The sequence below is a fragment of the Oncorhynchus nerka genome, linkage group LG25, assembly GCF_034236695.1.
Source record: "Oncorhynchus nerka isolate Pitt River linkage group LG25, Oner_Uvic_2.0, whole genome shotgun sequence".
Lineage (NCBI taxonomy): Eukaryota > Metazoa > Chordata > Actinopteri > Salmoniformes > Salmonidae > Oncorhynchus > Oncorhynchus nerka.
In genome coordinates, this window is record NC_088420.1 from 37041875 (window position 1) to 37063636 (window position 21762).

General features: G+C 44.6%; 1 protein-coding gene across 1 annotated transcript in view; it reads left to right on the forward strand.

Annotated features, from left to right (window-relative positions):
* The window catches only part of LOC115109800 (voltage-dependent calcium channel subunit alpha-2/delta-1-like), a 101891-nt gene that overhangs the window by 35737 nt on the left and 44392 nt on the right, over positions 1-21762 (forward strand). The window contains 16 exon segments of the mRNA XM_065009935.1: positions 6587-6678; positions 7568-7735; positions 8316-8411; positions 9040-9118; positions 9238-9287; positions 9405-9494; positions 9617-9691; positions 9983-10063; positions 10266-10340; positions 15277-15348; positions 15857-15928; positions 16794-16855; positions 17172-17245; positions 17519-17524; positions 18017-18029; positions 20250-20254. Coding sequence (XP_064866007.1) covers positions 6587-6678; positions 7568-7735; positions 8316-8411; positions 9040-9118; positions 9238-9287; positions 9405-9494; positions 9617-9691; positions 9983-10063; positions 10266-10340; positions 15277-15348; positions 15857-15928; positions 16794-16855; positions 17172-17245; positions 17519-17524; positions 18017-18029; positions 20250-20254 — 1110 coding nt within the window.

Consider the following 21762-nt stretch of genomic DNA (forward strand, 5'->3'; position numbering starts at 1 on the left):
CAGTATTACTTTAGTGCTTTGTTGCAAACACAATGCATGTTTTGGAATGTTTTAATTGTGTACAGGCTTCCTTATTTTCACTCTGTTTCATTTAGGTTAGTATTGTGGACTAAATACAATGTTGTTGATCCATCCTCAGTTTTCTCCTATCACAGACATTAAACTCTGTAACTGTTTTAAAATCACCATTGGTGTCATGGTGAAATCCCTGAGCGGTTTCCTTCCTCTTCGGCAACTTAGTTAGGAAGGACGCCTGTGTCTTTGCAGTGACTGGGTGTATTGATACACCATCCAAAGTGTAATTAATAACTTCACCATGCTTAAAGGGATATTCAATGTCTGCTTTTTTATTTTTACCAATCTACCAAAATGTTGATTATCTATAATCCAGGGGTTCCAAAAGGGTTTTTCGGTTGTCCCCATAGGTAGAACCTTTTTTTCTCATAGTGTACCATCAAGTATTCTCACAGCTTGCAAACACGTAAATTGCTGTAGTGTAGTGGTCTGAGCGGTGTGCTTTGCTGCTGAGTATTATGAGTTCACACCCAGTGCTGGGCAATTGATTTTCTTTTGTTTTGGTGAGCACTGAGGAAGGTATATACCGATGTTCTCAGGATCTTTTCAAATGTCCAAAATCAAAGTATATTCCTAGTGATCAGGCTGCTACAACAGCCCTAGAGTGCCATTCAGAGAACCATGGGAAATAATTATCCATCACTCTCTCTTTCTACATCTCCCTCTCTCTTTCTCAGACTACACTCAACTAGAACCAACTAGAAAACCCAGAGGTTGAAAACAACACTAATGCATTAATAAACCCTGATAAAAACCATGATAAAAACAACACTCTTTCCATCCCACCTTCCTTCTCACCCTCCTCTCCATTTAATAGATTAGGTGATACAAGAGCACATTCTATTATGAGAGTGTATGTACGTGTGTGTGTGCATGGTTTGGTTTTACTATCATTGTGGGGACCAGAAGTCCTGACAAAAAAACTAGATTCAGACGAGTGGCGACATTTCACCGGTCCCCACAATGATTTTTATTTTTTTAGGCTTAGGGGTTAGATTTAAGGTTAGTGTTACAATTAGGGTTAGTGTTAGGGTATAGGTTTAGGGTTATGAGCTAGATTTAGTTTCAGGGTTAGGGTTTTGGGATTAAGGTTATGGTTAGGTTTAGGGTTAAGGAAAATAGGATTTTGAATGGGGAATATTATTTTTTGGTACCTACAAGTATAGTAAAACATACTTGTGTGTGTATGTGTGTCCATGCTGGCTTCTAAGCTTAGTCTTCATGTCAGGTAGAAACCTTCAAATTACTCTTCCAAGTCCGTCACTCAGTTATAAATATCAAGGTTGTCACACACACGCAGATATCCACGCACATTTACATTACATTTAAGTCATTTAGCAGCATCCAGTGGAACAGCCACTTTACAATAGTGCATCTAGGTCTTTTAAGGGGGGGGGGGGTGAGAAGGATTACTTTATCCTATCCTAGGTATTCCTTAAAGAGGTGGGGTTTCAGGTGTCTCCGGAAGGTGGTGATTGACTCCGCTGTCCTGGCGTCGTGAGGGAGTTTGTTCCACCATTGGGGGGCCAGAGCAGCGAACAGTTTTGACTGGGCTGGGCGGGAACTGTACTTCCTCAGTGGTAGGGAGGCGAGCAGGCCAGAGGTGGATGAACGCAATGCCCTTGTTTGGGTGTAGGGCCTGATCAGAGCCTGGAGGTACTGAGGTGCCGTTCCCCTCACAGCTCCGTAGGCAAGCACCATGGTCTTGTAGCGGAGACACACCTAGCCAGATTCTGCTAGTCTCCATGGATGCATGTATATCTGCTCTCCCCATTGGCTGATTAACAGTGGCACATTGATTGGTTCAGATCAATGGGTTGCAGCACTGTTTAGAAAGACAGTACAGCCAACTTTTGGCCTAGCTTCTCTGCATCACATAATTACTATGATCACAACATTGTCAGTGTTTTGTCTGTCTTATATCTGTAGCTGTAGGTCCAATAGGTCTGTGCAGGTTTCAGAGCACTGATGACTTGGCTAACAAGGTGTGTGTGTGCGGGGATAGCTAGTCAATTGCATTCAACTAATGTGTCTTCCGCATTTAACCCAACCCCTCTGAATCAGAAAGGTACTGGGGGCTGCCTTAATCCATAAGAGTCTTAGCCGGGGAAGGGGTGGCGGTACTACTAACCTATATTGAATTGTTTTAGGAAGGTCATACCAAGGATATTTGGCTATTTGATTAGAAATTTTAAGACCCCTTATAGTACCCCCCCCAAAAAATGTTAAAACATATTTGACGAAAAACACGTTTTGGCCTTACTGCTATTAGCCCATACAAACACATTGAATAACAGATTCACTACATGGAACAAAAGAGAGTCCCCAAAACAATATACAAAAAGTTTGTTCTGAAGTGTCTGTCCAATATATGAGACATAAGAAAGAGCCCTTATTTGTCACTAAACAGTACAGATACAGTACCAGTCAAACATTTGGACAACCTACTAATTCAAGGGATTTTCTTTATGTTCTACATTGTAGAATAATGGTGAAGACATCAAAACTATGAAATAACACATATGGAATCATGTAGTTACCAAAAAAGTGTAAAATATTATATATATATTTTTTTTGTTTGATATTCTTCAAATAGCCAAACGTTGCCTTTATGACAGCTTTGCACACTCTTGGCATTCTCTCAATCAGCTTCTTGAGGAATGCTTTTCCAAAAGTCTTCAAGAAGTTCCCACAAATGCTGAGCACTTGTTGGCTGCTTTTCCTTCACTCTGCGGTCCAAATCATCCCAGTTTGGTTGAGGTCAGGTGATTGTAGAGGCTAGGTCATCTGATATATATTTTTTACATTTAACCTTTTATTTAACTAGGCAAGTCAGTTAAGAACAAATTCTTATTTACAATGATGGCCTACCCCGGATGACGCTGGGCCAATTCTGTGCCGCTTTATGTGACTCCCAATCAAGGCCGGATGTGATACAGCCTGGATACGAAACAGGGACTATTGTGACGCCACTTGCACTGAGATGCAGTGCCTTAGACAGCTGCGCCATCCGGGAAGCTCTGATGCAGCACTCCATCACTTACCTTCTTGGTCAAATAGCTCTTACACAGCCTGGAGGTGTGCAGGGTCATTGTCCTGTTAAAAAACATTTGATAGACCTACTAATCAGAAACCAGATGCGATGGTGTATCACTGCAGAATGCTCCTGGTAGCCATGGTGGTTAAGTGTGCCTTGAATTCTAAATAAATCACAGACAGTGTGGGGGTGCTTTGCTGGTTGCACTATCACACCTCCTCCTCCATGCTTCACGGTGGGAACCACACATGCAGAGATTGTCACTCTGTTATAAAGGATTTGGAGACAGGCGCAGGAATACATCATCTGGGTTTTTAATACACCCAAAACAAACACATATACAAAACACTGGGATATACCCATACAAAAGAGCAAGGGTAAACCTCGTAAAACAACACAGCACGAGACCCGTAATAAACTATTCACAAAACACGCAGCACAGGTTGAGACAACGCATAGGTGCTCACACGAGCAACGGACATGGGAACAATGATCGACAGCCCAATGGGGAAACAAAGGGCAGATTTTTACAAACATAATCAGTGAGGAATTGAAACCAGGTGTGCGTAATGACACAGTTCAGTGCAGCCTAGAAGGCTGGTGACGTTGACCTCCGGAACTGGTGAACAGAATGAGCAACAGTACCGGTGGCATCCGTGACAGAGATCATCCGTTCACCTGCTCTGCGTCTCACTACAACATGGTGGTTGGAACCAAAATTCTCAAATGTGGACTCATCAGACCAAATGACAGATTTCCACCGGTCTAATGTCCATTGCTAGTGTCTCTTGGCCTTATGTTACGAATCCCTTTTGGCCCGACAGTCTAGGGGGGATGGTAATGAGACCCGTAACATAACTCATGCAAATTATTATTGTGACAAAGTAAAAGTGTGAACGAAATAACCACGACAACAGAAATCTACCGTCAAACTCTAGGTTTATTTATAAACACACGGTAATGGGGGGAGCAGGAAAAGGGGCTGAGCTGGACCCAAGGAAAGAAACAATAAGCATCCAAAACACCCATAAGCTAGACTAGCCTACTTTAACAACAGCTAACTAACCAAAAATACAGTGGGTGGTCCGCCCAGTTCTAACTAGTGTATTTAACAAAGTTCACCTACGGGTAGTGTATGCCCATGGGCGACTTGTCTTGGTTTCCCCCTTTTCCCACCAGCAAACAAACAAACACCATAACCAAAAACAATACTCACAGGTGATGACAAAGTGCTATGGAGGTGCTTAAACAAAAGAGAGGTTACGACACAAAGCAAGAGTGAAACACAGAGACCTACAGACATGGCATTTACAGAGAGATTGAGCTAGAGCAAACAAATGATGGGGTTTTTAAACCATGGGGAAGGAACTGTGATAGGGTAGGAAATAGGAGGAGGTGTGTCTTCTGATTGATGATTGATTGTTGACTGATTGGGGAGTGATGATTTTCACCTGTGAGGGGAGAAGGAGAGAAAAGAAACACACACACAGGATACACACACAGGATAACTGTATCCGTAACACCTTAGCAAGTGTTTTCTTCTTATTGGTGTCCTTTTATAGTGGTTCCCTTGCAACAGTTCGACCATGAAGGCCTGATTCAAGCAGTCTCCTCTGAACAGTTGATGTTGAGATGTCTGTTAATTGAACTCTGTGAAATATTTATTTGGGCTGCAATTTCTGAGGCTGGTAAATCTAATGACTCTCTGGAGCAGAGGTAACTCTGGGTCTTCCTTTCCTGTAGCGGTCCTCATGAGAGCCAGTTTCATCATAGCGTTTGATAGTTTTTGCGAGTACACTACAGGAACTTTCAAAGTTCTAGAAATTTTCCGCATTAACTGACCTTCATGTTTTAAAGTAATGATGGACTGTCGTTTCTTTTCTTATTTGAGCTGTTCTTGCCATAATATGGACTTGGTCTTTTACAAATAGTGCTATCTTCTGTATACCACCCCTACCTTGTCACAACACAACTGATTGGCTGAAATGCATTAAGAAGGAAAGAAATTCCAGATATTAACTTTTAACAAGACGCACCTGTTAATTGAAATATATTCCAGATGACTACCTTATGAAGCTGGTTGAGAGAATGCCAAGATTGTGCCAAGCTGTCATGAAGGCAAAGGGTGGCTACTTTGAATAATCTCAAATATAAAATATATTTTGATTTGTTTAACACTTTTTTTTTGGTTACTACACGACTCCATATGTGTCATTTAATAGTTTTGATGTATTCACTATTATTCTACAATGCAGAAAATGGTAAAAAATAAATAAAAACCATTGAATGAGTAGGTGTCTCCAAACTTTTGGCTGGTACTGTACACAGTGCATTCGAAAAGTCTCTTACATTCCAGCCTTATTCTAAAATGTATTAAATAAATAAAAATCGTCATCAATCTACACACAATATCCCATAATGACAAAGCGCAAAAACAGGTTTTTAGAAATTTCTATGAAATATTTAAAAATACTTATTTCAATAAGTATTCAGACCTTTTGCTATGAGACTCGAAATTGAGCTCAGGTGCATCCTCTTTCCATTGATCATCCGTGAGATGTTTCTACAACATGATTGGAGTCCGCATGTGGTAAATTTAATCGATTGGACATGTTTTAGAAAGGCACACACCTGTCTATATAAGGTCCCACAGTGAAATGCTTACTTACAGGCTCTAACCAATAGTGCAAAAAAGTTATTAGGTGAACAATAGGTAAGTAAAAAAATAAAAACAACAATAAAAAGACATTGAAAAATAACAGTGGCAAGGCTGTAACAGTAGTGAGGCTATAAAAGTAGTGAGGCTACATGCAGACACCGATTAGTCAGGCTGATTGAGGTAGTATGTGTATGTAGATATGGTTATAGTGACTATGCATATATGATGGACAGAGAGTAGCAGTAGCGTAAAAGAGGGGTTGGCGGGTGGCGGGACACAATGCAGATAGCCCGGTTAGCCAATGTGCGGGAGCACTGGTTGGTCAGGCCAATTGAGGTAGTATGTACATGAATGTATGATGTACTGGGCCGTACACACTACGCTCTGTAGTGCCTTGCGGTCGGAGGCCGAGCAATTGCCATACCAGGCAGAGATGCAACCAGCTCCGAGACAGGATTGTGTCGAGGGAAGTGTACCAACAAAGTCTGCAGCGTTGAAGGTCCCCAAGAACACAGTCCATCATTCTTAAATGGAAGAAATTTAGAACCACAAAGACTCTTCCTAGAGCTGGTCTAGGTCAGGGAGGTGACCAAGAATCTAAAGGTCACTCTGACAGAGATCCAGAGTTCCTCTGTGGAGATGGAAAAACCTTCCAGAAGGACAACCATCTCTGTAGCACTCCACCAATCAGGCCTTTAAGGTAGATTGGCCAGACAGAAGCCACTCCTCAGTAAAGGGCAGTAGACAGCCCGTTTGAAGTTTGCCAAAAGCACCTTAAGACTCTCAGACCATGAGACACAATATTCTCTGGTCAGATGAAACCAAGATTGAGCTCTTTGACCTGAATTCCAAGTGTCATGTCTGGAGGAAATCTGTCACCATCACTCCACCACATCATCATGCTGTGGTAATGTTTTATAGAGGCAGGGGCTGGGAGACTAGTCAAGATCGAAGGAAAGATGAACGGAGCAAAGTACACAGCCTAGACAACGCAATAGTGGGTTCGTGACAAGTCTCTGAATGTCCTTGAGTGGCCCAGCCAGACCCCGGACTTGAACCCAATCGAACATCTCTGGAGAGACCTGAAAATAGCTGTCCAGCGACGCTCCCCATCCAACCTGACAGAGCTTGAGAGGATCTGCAGAGAAGAATGGGAGAAATTCCAGGTACAGGTGTGCCAAGCTTGTAGCGTCATACCCAAGAAGACTCGGCGGCTGTAATCGCTGCCAAAGGTGCTTCAACAAAGTACTCAGTAAAGGGGCTGAATACTGATGTAAATGTGATATTTCATTTTTACCATTTTTAATACATATATCTCTAGCTTAAGCTGATCGATTTTTATATGATGCTGAATAGTTTTTCACAGGGGCTAGGTCATCAACCTTAGGGTGTTAATCAACGTCATCAGCACCTGGGAGCAGTTGGGGGTTAACTGCCTTGCTCATGGGCAAAATTGCATATTTTTCCACATTGCTGGCTTTGGGATTCAAACCAGCAACCTTTAGATTACTGGCTCAATGCTCTTAACCGCTAGGCTACCTGCCACCCTGTGTGTGCATGTGTGTGTGTGTGCGCGTGTGCGTGTGTGTTTGTGCGTATGTGGTATTTCCACTCTAATGAGAGTGAGTTGGTAGAGGGAGTCTCGTTTCCATGGTACCAGCTCATGATCCTGATAGAATGCAAAGTAATTAGCAACACTTGATGAATGTGTCTGTTTACCACGCTATGATAAGGCCAGGTGTGTGTGTGAGTAATCCGTCTGTGTGCGTGCGTTTGTCTAACCCCTATCTGTCTCCCTCTACCAGTTCAACACCAGAGTGAAGAACACAGCGTGTTTTGACCACCTGGTCCAGGCCAACGTGAGGAATAAGAAGATCCTGAAGGATGCGATTCAGAACATCTCTGCTAAAGGCATCACCAACTACACCAAGGGATTTGAGTTTGCCTTTGAACAACTCTATGCAGTAAGAGGCACTATGCTCTGTTCATAACGCTGTAGTAATAACAGATGTACAGTATAACGACAGCCCTGCTCCTTGTTATTTTACTTTGATACTTCAGGAACATACCGCACTTCATTTAAAATGTACATTCTGTTACCTTTGAGCTCTGCTCTTTCTCGTATGATAGATAATTGTCAGACACTGACCTCTACTGCAGAACTGAGCCATTACCGCTAGATGGGCATGCTGCAAAGTTAAAATTGTCTATATTGTAAAAATGTATGAAAACTAAAATGTGATTTTTGATCTTAATTTAAGGGTTAGCTGTGTGCATAAAGTTAGGTTTAATGTTAGGATTAGGTTTAAAATCTGATTATATGACTTTGTGGCTGTGCCAGCTGGTGACCACTCTGCAGTTATGACTCCAGGGCACGTTTCATGACAATAAACGCCAACCTGTGTGTTCAACCCTCCTCCAGTCTTTTAAAACCCTGATTTTTGTCATCATCTTCTTAATCCTTGATTACAGGATTTGGTGGTGGTGTGTTAGGATGGGGGATAGCAACCCCTGTTCTCTACCTTGTGTGATTTCTCTGTGCAGACTATCACTAGAGCCAACAAGATCATCATGCTGTTCACTGACGGAGGAGAGGAGAGAGCATCGGCCATACTTCAGGAACACAACTCTGACAAGAAGGTACAGTTGAAAGCACACACACATTTTAATGTATAATCCACCTAGTCGGTGACCCTTCTAGTAAACACAGAGTAATGGGTTGGATCAAGAGGAAATTGTCTGATTGCTGAACCTATGGTTTATACAGGTGGAGGGCAGATGATTATTACAAATGCACACACACACACACACTCTCTCTCACACACACACACACACACACACACACACACAACCTTAAACCTTAACCCTAGCTCCTAACCCTAAACCTAACACTATTTCTAAACTTAACCCTAAACCCCCTAGAAATAGCGTGTTGACCTTGTGGGAACTAACAAGCAGATATGAAGTGTGGTGATAACTCTACCAAAGCTAAAGCTGTTCTAGCTGCTCTGCACATAGAAAGGAAATGGGTATGATGGGGGGTAGACAGAGCATGGTAACACCACCCCCAGGTCTTCACAAAACAACCCACTGTGTGCAATGTAACAGTAGCCCACCCACGAGCAAGATTTAACATTCTATGGCTCATAATAACCCCACAGTGTCTTGGTTCATACAATACCTAACTATGGTTGATTAACTTCCATCACACACAATATGGTTCAATGTGGATGTTGCTATAACAGATTCATATGTTCCTGTGTTCTAGGTGCGTATCTTCACCTTCTCAGTAGGTCAGCACAACTATGATCAAGGTCCAGTCCAGTGGATGGCCTGCGCTAATAAAGGTATGTTGTTGTTGTTTGTAATATTGAAGCACTGCTACAGCTGTGTATGATTTGAGGTCCATTTTGGTCAACTAATATAGTTAATATCCTGATCTTAGCCCATTCTCTGTTTCTCCCAGGATACTTCTATGAGATTCCCTCAATTGGAGCCATACGCATCAACACTCAAGTGAGAAGCAATGTGCATGAACATGTGTGTGTGTTTAATGTTGTCCCAGACGTGTGTCTGTGGTTGACTTTGTCTTTAAGGTGTGTATTTGAAGGAGAGTATGTGTGTGTTTTCTAGGAGTACCTGGATGTACTGGGCAGACCCATGGTTTTAGCTGACCAGCTGGCCAAGCAGGTCCAGTGGACTAATGTCTACCTCGACGCTCTGGTATGACATCACTTCCTCCTATCCCACAACGCACCTCACCAAAATGTACCTCTACGCTGGAGGCTTCTGAAACCCAACAACGATGAGTTTAATTTAGCTTTCTTTGTCTGTGTGTGTGTTAGGAGCTAGGTCTGGTCATCACAGGAACCCTACCTGTCTTCAACAAGACCAAGTATAAAGATGAATTGGGCATAGAGGTAATCCACATACACAACCAGGAAAACAAACTCTTTACATTTACACAGATGCTCTTTCCCAGAATGACTTACAGTAGTGAGTGCATATTTTTTTTTTACTGGTCCCGCATGGGAATCAAACCCACATCCCTACCATTGCAAGCACCATGCTCTACCAACTGGGCCTCACGGGACCATTTTCAGATAATCCCATCCCAGCATTAGACGCCAATATCCTCTAAATCAGCACGACTCTTACTATTCAGACTGTGATTTGACATTTTAATTTTGAACTCTTTCCCTCTCTCTCAGATTCAGAACCAGTTGATCCTAGGGGTGATGGGGATTGACGTGTCACTAGATGACATCAAGAAGCTCACACCGCGTTACACTGTGAGTGACACACACACTAACACACCAGAACACTCCTTATTCTCTTACTTCAGTCTCAGTGTTACCTGTGACAGCCCTACCCTCTCTCGCATCAACACAATCATGTTGATGATACATTAATAATCCAGAACAGTGATGTATTGAGAAGACATGGTGTACAGCCTATGATCAACTGTCTCCTCCAACCCTCTCTGTTTCTTAGATCGGACCTAATGGATATTATTTTGCCATCGACCCCAACGGATATGTGCTGCTACACCCCAACCTCCAACCTAAGGTATGTTCTATTCTTACCTCTTCTATTCTGTTAACACGTTTTACAATCCCAACTCACACAGAGTAGACTGAGGATCTTGAGGTGCTGCTATGACTACTGTGGATCTTATGCATGTTCATATGAACACACACACATGATTGTAGCAGTGTATCTAGCCACAAGGCCACCATGATGGTCCTGACCCACCTTTAGAGAAACACAACCCACTGCTCCTCCCTACCTCTTCTATTTCTCCTCCCCTTTCTTTTCCTCCTCTCCTGACCTCCTCCTCAACACCCGCAGCCCAGGTCTTGACAGGCTACATATGGCCATGTGTGGCCCAGGACCAGGCTCTCTTTTGGGGCATGTTGTGTTCAGAGGGGGGCCTCTCTGATTCTGAGTTTTAGTTCTCATGGGACACATGTTCACATCTCATCCAGCCACAGCCAATACTATGTTCTGCTATAGTAGAGGCTAATCAAAATGGATACACACTCATGGATCTAATCTATACATACACACACAGGCACTGACCAACACACAGCATACACATGGTGTGCATGCGTGTGTGTGAAGGCATGCAGCCTCTTTCAAAGGGAACCAGTTCAAAGTGACTGGGGGTCTTGCAGAGTGTTGTATACGTTTCCTATGGAAGAACCATCTGTGTGAGTGTGTCAGTCAGGTTTTGGAGCAGGCTTCACATTACAGAGAGGGGATCAGAGATGAATGCCATCAGAAGGCCTTGGTCTGACTAATGTGATTTGAACCATGCTGATATAGTAGCCAGGTCACCCCATGACACAAGTCATTATTCGACGTCCACCCACGTCTGAGGACGTCAAGCGATGATGTGGAAACTGGCCACGAGGGGCAACAGTGACTACTGTTACCTTCAAGTAGGTTCCGGTTTTGCCGTAAGAATCTGCCTCTTTTTCCAAAGGTTGCAAATTGAAATCATACGATAGAAAGTTATTTTTGTTTTAAGCCTATCCAAAACCTTAACCCTTACCTTAACCATTTGGAGTTAATGCCTAACCTTAAGATTTCTGAGTTAATGCCTAAACTTAACCATAACCTTAAAACTTAACCTTAAACTTAAAAACCTTGAGAAACATAAATGAACATCTAATTCTGATGTGAAACTGAGAGCTAGTTGGATATACACTGAGTATACAAACATTAAGAACACCTGCTCTTTCCATAACAGACTGACCAGTTGAATCCAGGTGAAAGCTATGATCCCTTATTGATGTCACTTGTTATTTCCACTCCAACCAGTGTAGATGAAGGGGAAGAAACAGGTCAAAGAATGATTTTTTTGCCTTGAGACAATTGAGACATGGATCGTGTATGTCTGCCATTCAGATGGGCAAGACAAAATATTTAAGTGCCTTTGAACGGCGTATGGTAGTAGGTGTCAGTCAATGTTTCTGGGTGTTTCACACTCAACCGTTTCCCATGTGTATCAAGGACAACTGTGGGAAGCATTGGAGTCAACATGGGCCATCATCCCAGTGGAACGCTTTCGACACCTCATCCATGCATCGATGCATGGAAGCTGTTCTGAGGGCAATGTTAGGAAGGTATTCCTAATGTTTGGTATAATCAGCGTATAATACAGACTACCCATACAAGCGGGGCACATGCAAACCTTTGTTGAAGGTTGCAACAGTCATGGTTTGATTCCTGCCTGGCCACATGATTAAATCTTTATTATATTTAGATAAAAGAGCCTGGCCTATGAATTCATATTATTATCAAATGGAGAATAATATGTCTCCCACTGAAATGCTCCCTGCGTCACTCTCATTACAGTATGTGTCTGTTAGTAAAGGATCTGTAACTGCAAGACAAGACTCAGTAAGCCATGTGCCATCACTCTCCATGAGCTGACAATAGGACCGAGAGAGTGTAGATGTACTACACAGAAGGTTGGTGGCACCTTAATTGGGGAGGACGGGCTCGTGGTAATGGCTGGAGTGGAATGGTATCAAATATGGTTTCCATGTGTTTCATGCCATTCCATTTGTTTTGTTCCAGCCATTATTATGAGCCGACCTCCCCTCAGCAGCCTCCACTGATGTACTACAGTAGAATATAGTACAGACTTAGATTATTAGCCCTTAGGTGCTGATCTTTAACTGTAAGACCATTGAGTAGAGTGTGTGTGTACAGTAAAATGTGGTCAAGTGTTGGCATTTCCTGATGCTATAGCCCTATGAGCAGCATGCCCCTACATTCCAGGAGGAATAGATACGAATAGTGACTAGTACGTATTAGTTAGTTACTAACCTCCAGTAAAATAACGTCACATAATTAGCTCAATGTTTCACACTGTTTATTTAGACTCAGATTTTCTATGTAACGGTTTCTTTCCTCTAATCCATCTGTCCTGCTGTTATTATGTTATGTAAGTGACTAGAGACGTTTGGGTGTGCGGTTATGTGTGTGTGCGGTTATGTGAGAGGGAGAGGGAGTGGGAGAGAGAGAAGGGTGGGTCCTTGAGGAAATTATAGATGTTGTAGATAAGGCAGTTAGTTTCCTGTGATGAGTTAAGTCATTGGAGCTAGAGCTGTCTGGCAGAGAGAAGCAGTGACTAAACTAACACATGATGACCAGGGTTATAGCGGGTCCTTCCTTTGTACTGCTGCAGGTTTTCCTTTCTCCCTGGATCAATTCTTGAAACTGTATTTCCTATTTATATTCACACCATATGCATGCTTTTTAAATGATGTCCATTATCCAGTGAAAGAGTATTTTCTCATGGACCCCTGTGCTGTCTATTTTTCTCTCCTATGGGGGCCCACCCTGAAACACACACCCTGTCAATCTTACTGTGTATGATGTGTGTGTGTCCGTGCCTGTGTGCGTGCATGTGTGTGTATCTGTGCAAATGTGTGATCAGAGAAACAGAGGGGTGTGTGAATATTGAGGGTGACCTTTGACTATTTGAACATATTCTCTCTTTTTCTTGTGTTTCGGTCTGTATGTGATTATGGTTGTATAGAAAACCCATTTCATATTCATCACATAAATCCCTTGCTACATTGGAGTTGGATTTTGATCTCTCTCCCCCACCCACTCACTTACCCCCTCTCTTTCTTTCTCTGCCATATACTTTCATCCTCCCACAGACGAAACGATTTGACTGTTTATCAATGTGCATGCATTTTCTGTATTATCTAATGGCCTCTAACGCAACTAGCTCTCACAGTCTCACGTCAGAATTAGACATTTTTCAAACGTCAATTTTTGCAGTTGTTGCAAATGTCACATGTTGAAGTGTTTAATGTTAAGTTTAGGCATTAACTCCTAATGGTTAAGGTAAGGGTTAAGGTTTGGGATAGGCTTGAAAAAAATATTTAAAACAACTTTCTTTTGCAGGATTCAAACTTGTAACCTTTGGAATCAGAGGCAGACACTTATGCCCAACCCCGTACACAACACCCTAGCATAACTGTTACCTACTTGAAAGTAACAGCACTCACTGTTGCTCCTAGTGGCCTGTTTCCACATCATCTCATGACGTCATCAGACATCGATGGACATCGAATACTGACTTGTATCAGATTTAGTTCTTTATTTAATGCTAAGATCCTCTTCATCTTCCTTCTCCTCTTCTCCACTGTTCCATGTGTATTTTCTCTCCATCTAATGTAAGGATCATTTATTAACCACCATCATCACAGTGTGTGTCTGTAGCTTTTGCAGAAACTAAATCCATATGAACCTTCCATAAAGGGTAAAGGGTAAACAGTCTAAAGGTAGAGCAGCGTTGTTTTAGACCAGAGTATCAGGTTCCATCCATTTACTGGTGCTTTAATAGAGTAGATGTGTATTTCTGCTGCTACTTACATTATAACATTATAAAGTCACTGATACGCACAGAGGGTTTCACTGCTGACATTAACACTGTGTACAGTCGGTCTGTATGAGACACACAGACTCTAACAGGCATGCAGACAACACACGCACAGACTAAACCATCATGCACACAAGCAACACACACAAAAATACACACACCCACATTCCAGGAAAAAGTGCATCGAGGGCGTCGTCCCCACAGTGACTGTACGTACATACCCCAACCAGAAGCCATGGATTACAGGCAACATTTGCACTGAGCTAAAGGTTAGAGCTGCCGCTTTCAAGGAGCGGGACTCTAACCTCTGCTACTCTCTGTTTATCATATATGCATTGTCACTTTAACCATATCTACATGTACATACTACCTCAATCAGCCTGACTAACCGGTGGCTGTATATAGCCTTGCTACTGTTATAGCCTTGCTTCTGTATATAGCCTGTCTTTTTACTGTTGTTTTATTTCTTTACTTACCTATTGTTCACCTAATACCTTTTTTGCATTGGTGGTTAGAGCCTGTAAGTAAGCATTTCACTGTAAGGTCTACACCTGTTGTATTCGGCGCATGTGACAAATAAACTTTGATTTGAAGTATTCAAGTCAGTGGTAAACCCCTACCTGGAATTGATTCTCAGCTTTATAAACGGTCTGATTGTATGTACAACTATACAGGTTATCCTCTTGTGTCGAACATGACTCAAAGGGTAAGGAGCAGAGTTTTACAGTTTGGCCTGAAGCCATGCTAAGAACCAAGCACTGAAAAACATACAAACTACTGTGTTTCATTACAACTCACTGTAACAACTCAACATGCTTCAGAAGGGCCGATATAAACAGGGTCATTCTACTGAATTAACCAGCTTTATTTACTTCAATAACCCAGTGTTTCTCTCCATAGTGATGTTGTTTTCACTGGTTTCTTGTAAATATTGAATAAATGTATAAATGGGCACCTTGTGTGTGTGTGTGTGTGTGTGTGTGTGTGTGTGTGTGTGTGTGTGTGTGTGTGTGTGTGTGCTTGCTTGCCTGAGTGCATGTGTGAGCATGTGTCATGCTAACTCATCCACCAGACTAAACACCCTCCTCTCTTCAGAACCCTAAATTACAGGAGCCTGTCACTCTGGACTTCCTCGATGCGGAACTGGAGAACGACGTTAAAGTCCAGGTAAACGCGTGCGCACACACACACACACACACACACACACACACACACACACACACACACACACACACACACACACACACACACACACACACACACACACACACACACACACACACACACACACACAGGTGTTAGTTGTGTCCTGTCTCCTACTAAATCTAATTGAGTGTGATTTACACAGTGACTGGCTGTAAATGAGAGGACATATTTACAGGAGCAGTGACAACCACAACTCTGTCTGTCTCTCTCTCTCCTTTAATATATACGGTTGGAGTGAAGTTCAACGTATACAGTATGTGCTACAATCTCCTTGTTGTTATTCCGCTCTCCTCTCGCTCTCGCTCTCTCTCTCTCTCTCTCTGGTGTACAGATGTGCACTGTGTTTTAGATTATACAGAGAATGGTAGAGAGATCAAACCTTGTAACCATTCAGATATCTGACACAGGGTACAGTTGGAGACGAAACATTGTTAGATTTTGTTATTTCTCTCTCTCTCTTTCTCTGTAGATCAGGAGAATTATGATAGATGGGAACCCAGGTGAAGAGACCATAGAGACTCTGGTTAAAACTCAGGATGAGGTGAGATCAGCACAAATGACAGATCAATATGTTACTAATACTGACTCACTGATGTCATCTCCCAGTGAAAACAGTGAAATCGGGGAAGGATGAGTCCCCAGTCCAATGCTGCTGCTCCAGTTTCAACTTATGACCATGTCCCAGGACTACCTGACATGATGACTCCTTGCTGTCCCCAGTCCAATGCTGCTGCTCCAGTTTCAACTGTTCTGCCTTACTATTATTCAACCATGCTGGTCATTTATGAACATTTGAACATCTTGGCCACGTTCTGTTATAATCTCCACCCGGCACAGCCAGAAGAGGACTGGCCACCCCACATATGCTCTTCAAATTCTCTTCTTTCTCTCTCTCGGAGGACCTGAGACCGTGCCCCAGGACTACCTGACATGATGACTCCTTGCTGTCCCCAGTCCACCTGATGCTCCAGTTTCAACTGTTCTGCCTTATTATTATCGACCATGCTGGTCATTTATGAACATTTGAACATCTTGGTCATGTTCTGTTATAATCTCTACCCGGCACAGCCAGAAGAGGACTGGCCACCCCACATAGCCTGGTCAGGTTTCTTCCTAGGTTTTGGCCTTTCTAGGAGTTTTTCCTGCCACCGTGCTTTTACACCTGCATTGTTTGCTGTTTGGGGTTTTAGGCTGGGTTTCTGTACAGCACTTTGAGATATCAGCTGATGTACGAAGGGCTATATAAATAAATTTGATTTGATTTGATTTGAAGGGAGTTATATGTTGTTTAGGATTAGGACTGTTTTAAAGCCTCTGTTTGTGTGTGTATGTGTTTCACGTACATTGTGCATGTGTGTTTGCTTGTGTGTGTGTGTTTGTGTGCATGTGTGTGCGCTCTTTGACAGAGATACATCGACAGAGGAGTAAGGACGTACACCTGGGCTCAGGTCAATGGAACAGACTATAGGTGAGCAGGAGGACTGACAGATGTTGAATCCAGTTCAGAGACAACCCTTAACCCCATAGCTGTAGCCCTAGAAACTAGTGGCCATCTGAAAGCATTGGATAGGTTGCTGTAGTATTACAGTTGTCTTAGATCTCGCATTCATGAATAATATACGTCTGGCCAGTAGGGGACACTCTATGTCCCTTTCCATCACAGTAAAACAATCACTCAAATGTGTTTATGCAGATTATCAGTGTTCTGTCACCTTCTGGATGAACATGTTTTTCCAAGCATTGCCATCAGTCTGTCAACAGTGACCATACCTTTATTTCCCCAGCTTGGCCCTAGTCCTGCCAATGTACAGTGAACACTACATACAGGCCAAACTGGGAGACACCATCAGACCATCAGGCTATGGGTGAGTACACACACACAAACACACACACACATCAACACAAACAAAACCTTCTTCAACGACTCTGCTCTCAGATCAGCGAGTTTGCAGATGTCCCTTGTTTATAGAGTGCTTTTGGAACTTCTGTGAGTAATGTTTACTGTTCATTTTTATTGTTTATTTCACTTTTGTATATTATCTACTTCACTTGCTTTGGCAATGTTAACATATGTTTCCCATGCCAATAAAGCCCCTTGAATTGAATTGAAATGAGTGGCCCTCTAGACCAGTCTCCAGTCCTGCTACTCATAGACTTAACCACACATACTTTGATCCTCCCTTTGTCTCTCCCTTTGTCTCGCTCTCTCCTTTCATTCTACCATCCCGCTCTACCTCTCCTGCTCCCTCTCTCTCCTGGGCTCAGGAGTTTCTCTCCTCCCTCCCTGTCTCCCAACCCTTTCCCACTTCCTTTGTTCCCTCTCTCACTCTCTACCTTCATCCTTTCCATTACTCTTTCCTCTGTTCCCTCTCTTGGAATCCGAGGGCAGAGGGGACATATTACCCTCTACAAAGCTTGACTCTGCTCCAGGGCTTTCCTCTGGACTGTAAATCTGTCTGTACCTCTTTCTCTACCCAGACCTGGTTTATAGCTGCTCATAGCGGCTTTATCACATGGACCATGTACCTCTGATGTACAAGATAAATCCACCTCTACATCCAACTCTCTGTTGACTTTAATGTTCCCCTCCTGTCTTCTCTCTATCTGCTCCTTTATTGGATCCATACAGCCCCATGGGGCAAGTACTCAGTGTATTCTCTGGTGTATCTCACTTTTCATTATCTCTCCTCCAGTCTCTGCATGGTCATGTGTCTGTGTTTGCTTGATGAAGTATATTGATTCAGAGGGAAACAAGAGGAAGTGAAAAGAGTCTAAGACAGGAAAATGAATGACTAATCTACGGTGATAGGGAGTAATAGAAAGAGCAGTTAAGGTCCATGTGATCCCTGTCCGGCCTAGTCCTTAGAGGAGATGCCCCAAATCTACCTGTCATGTTTAACATGCTATTGAAATGATTTATTTTGTTATTTGATTTAACCAGGCAAGACAGTTAAGAACAAATTGTTATTTACAATGACGGCCCTCCCTAACCAGGACAACGCTGGGCCAATTTTGCGCCGCCTTATGGGACTCCCAATCACCGCCGGTTGTGACAGCCTGGACAGCCTGGAATCAAATCAGGGTCTGTCGTGATGCCTCTAACACTGAGATGCAGTGCCTTAGACCGCTGCGCCACTCGGGAGCCCATAAGAAATTCCTTGATTATGGACCAGATACTCATGAACCTTTTGATACTGAACCATCAGTAAACGATTTCACAGACTCCTGACATGACTGTATCGAGTTTAATGGAATTGTTTCTCATGATGTCTTCTTTTAAAAGATGGGGTGATGAACATTGATGTCTTTACGAGTGTAGAAACTATAGAGCAAAGTAAAATCCCAAGCCAAGGATTGTCACATGAAATGATAGGAGAGACAAACACTGTGCTGGAGTAACTGTGGATGTCTGTGAACAAACTATGCTTTATTGCGTGTCTCTGCATGGTAGCACATCACCGTTTTGATAGTGCTGTTGTTTTAAATCCTTCCTTTTCTAGAATTTTTAATTGGTGTAATATCAATTTGGCAAGACATCTGAAATCCCAATGGTTCTGTTTTCTCTCTATCTACCTACCCATCTCTTTCTCTCTCTCTCTGGGGTACCTACAGGGCAGAAGGGCAAGTATTCCTCTTCCCCTCTTCTGTTTGTTCGATCACTTCAGTCTCACTCCACACCTTCTCTAACTCTCCACACCACACCACACTTCATCTCTGTCCAAAACTGTGTGCGTGTGTGTGACACACATTAACTTGTCACCACTGTAACCAGTCTGTGGTTGAGATGAAAATATTTGGCATGGGCCATCAAATCCTCAACAAGTTCTACAGCTGCACCATCGAGAGCATCTTCACTGGCTGCATCACCGCTTTGTATGGCAACTGATTGGCATCTGACTGCAAGGCGCTACAGAAGGTAGTGCATGGGCCGAGCTCCCTGCCATCCAGAACCTCTATACCAGGCGGTGTCAGAGGAAGGCCCAAGCGGTACCAATGCACTCAGTCTGGAACCAACAGGACCCTGAAAATCCACAGGACATCTAAACAAGACCGTTAATAGCTAATCAAATGGCTACCCTGACTACCTGCATTAACCCTTTTTGCACCAACTCTCTTGAACTGACTATGCACAAGCACTGGACTCTACCCACACACTCACACATACTTACACTGACTCCCCAACACACACCCACGCCCACACACCCTTACATCATGCATATGCATACAGACACCACACACACACGCCCACACACCCTCTCATCATGCATATGCATACAGACACCACACACACACACAATACATACAGTGCATTTGGAAAGTATTCAGACCACTTTTTCCACATTTTGTTACATTACAGCCTTATTGTAACGGTTTTCTAATGGTGAAGGAGAGTCGAACCAAACTGCAGCGTGTAGATTACGATCCATGTTTTAATAAACAAACGTAACACGAATCTAAATACAATATCTACAAAAAACAATAAACGTAATGAAAACCGAAACAGCCTAAACTGGTGCAAACGAACACAGAATCAGGACATCAAGACACTAAGGACAATCACCCACAATACAACCAAAGAATATGGCTGCCTAAATATGGTTCCCAATCAGAGACAACGATAACCTGCCTCTGATTGAGAACCACTCCAGACAGCCATAGACTTACCTAGAACACCCTACTAAGCTACAATCCCACTAACATACACACCAAAACCCCCAGACAAAACACACCACAATACAAAAACTCCATGCCACACCCTGGCCTGACCCAATACATAAAGATAAACACAAAATACTTAGACCAGGGCGTGACAGAACCCCCCCCTAAGGTGCGGACTCCCGAACGCACCTCAAAACAAATAGGGAGGGTCCGGGTGGGCGTCTGTCCATGGTGGCGGTTCCGGTGCGGGACGTGGACCCCACTCAATAAATGTCTTAGTCCCCTCTCCTCGCGTCCCTGGATAGTCCACCCTCGCCGCCGACCATGGCCTAGTAGTCCTCACCCAGAACCCCACTGGACTGAGGAGCAGATCGGGACTGAAGGACAGCTCGGGACTGAGGCAGCTCGGGAGTGAGAGAAAGCTCGGGAGTGAGAGAAAGCTCGGGAGTGAGAGAAAGCTCGGGAGTGAGAGGAAGCTCGGGAGTGAGAGAAAGCTCGGGAGTGAGAGGAAGCTCGGGAGTGAGAGGAAGCTCAGGCAGGTAGATAGATCTACCAGATCCTGGCTGGCTGGTGGTCTCAGCAGATCCTGGCTGACTGGCAGATCCTGGCTGACTGGTGCTACTGGCAGATCCTGGCCGACTGGCACATTGGGAAGATCCTGGCTGACTGGCAGATCTGGAAGAGTCTGGTTGACTGGCAGATCTGGAAGAGTCTGGTTGACTGGCAGATCTGGAAGAGTCTGGCTGACTGGCAGATCTGGAAGAGTCTGGCTCACTGTGCAGATCTGGAAGAGTCTGGCTGACTGGCAGATCTGGAAGAGTCTGGCTGACTGGCAGATCTGGAAGAGTCTGGCTGACTGGCAGATCTGGAAGAGTCTGGCTGATTGGCAGATCCTGGCCGACTGGCGGATCCTGGCTGACTGGTGCTACTGGCAGATCCTGGCCGACTGGCACTTCTGGCGGATCCTGGCAGACTGGTGGATCTAACTGATCCTGACAGACTGGCGACGCTGGGCAGACTGGCGGCGCTGGGCAGACTGGCGGCGCTGGGCAGACTGGCGGCGCTGGGCAGACTGGGCAGACTGGCGGCGCTGGGCAGACTGGCGGCGCTGGGCAGACTGGGAGCACTGGCGGCGCTGGGCAGACTGGCGGCGCTGGGCAGACTGGGAGCACTGGCGACGCTGGGCAGACTGGCGACGCTGGGCAGACTGGGGGCACTGGCGGCGCTGGGCAGACTGGTAGCACTGGCGGCGCTGGGCAGAGGAGTACTGGTGCCTCTGGAATGAGGGGCTCTGGCGCCTCTGGCATGAGGGGCGGTAGCTCTGACAGCGCCGGACAGGCGGGAAGCTCCGGCAGCGGCGCCGGACAGGCGGGACGCTCCGGCAGCGGCGCCGGACAGGCGGGACGCTCCGGCAGCAGCGCCGGACAGGCGGGACGCTCCGGCAGCGGCGCCGGACAGGTGGGAGGCTCCGGCAGCGGCGCCGGACAGGCGGGACGCTCCGGCAGCGGCGCCGGACAGGCGGGAGGCTCCGGCGCCGGACAGGCGGGACGCTCCGGCAGCGGCGCCGGACAGGCGGGAGGCTCCGGCAGCGGCGCCGGACAGGCGGGACGGGAGGCGCCGGACAGGCGGCGCCGGACAGGCGGGAGGCTCGCAGCGGCGCCGGACAGGCGGGCGGCGCCAGACAGGCGGGACGCTCCGGCAGCGGCTCCGGACAGG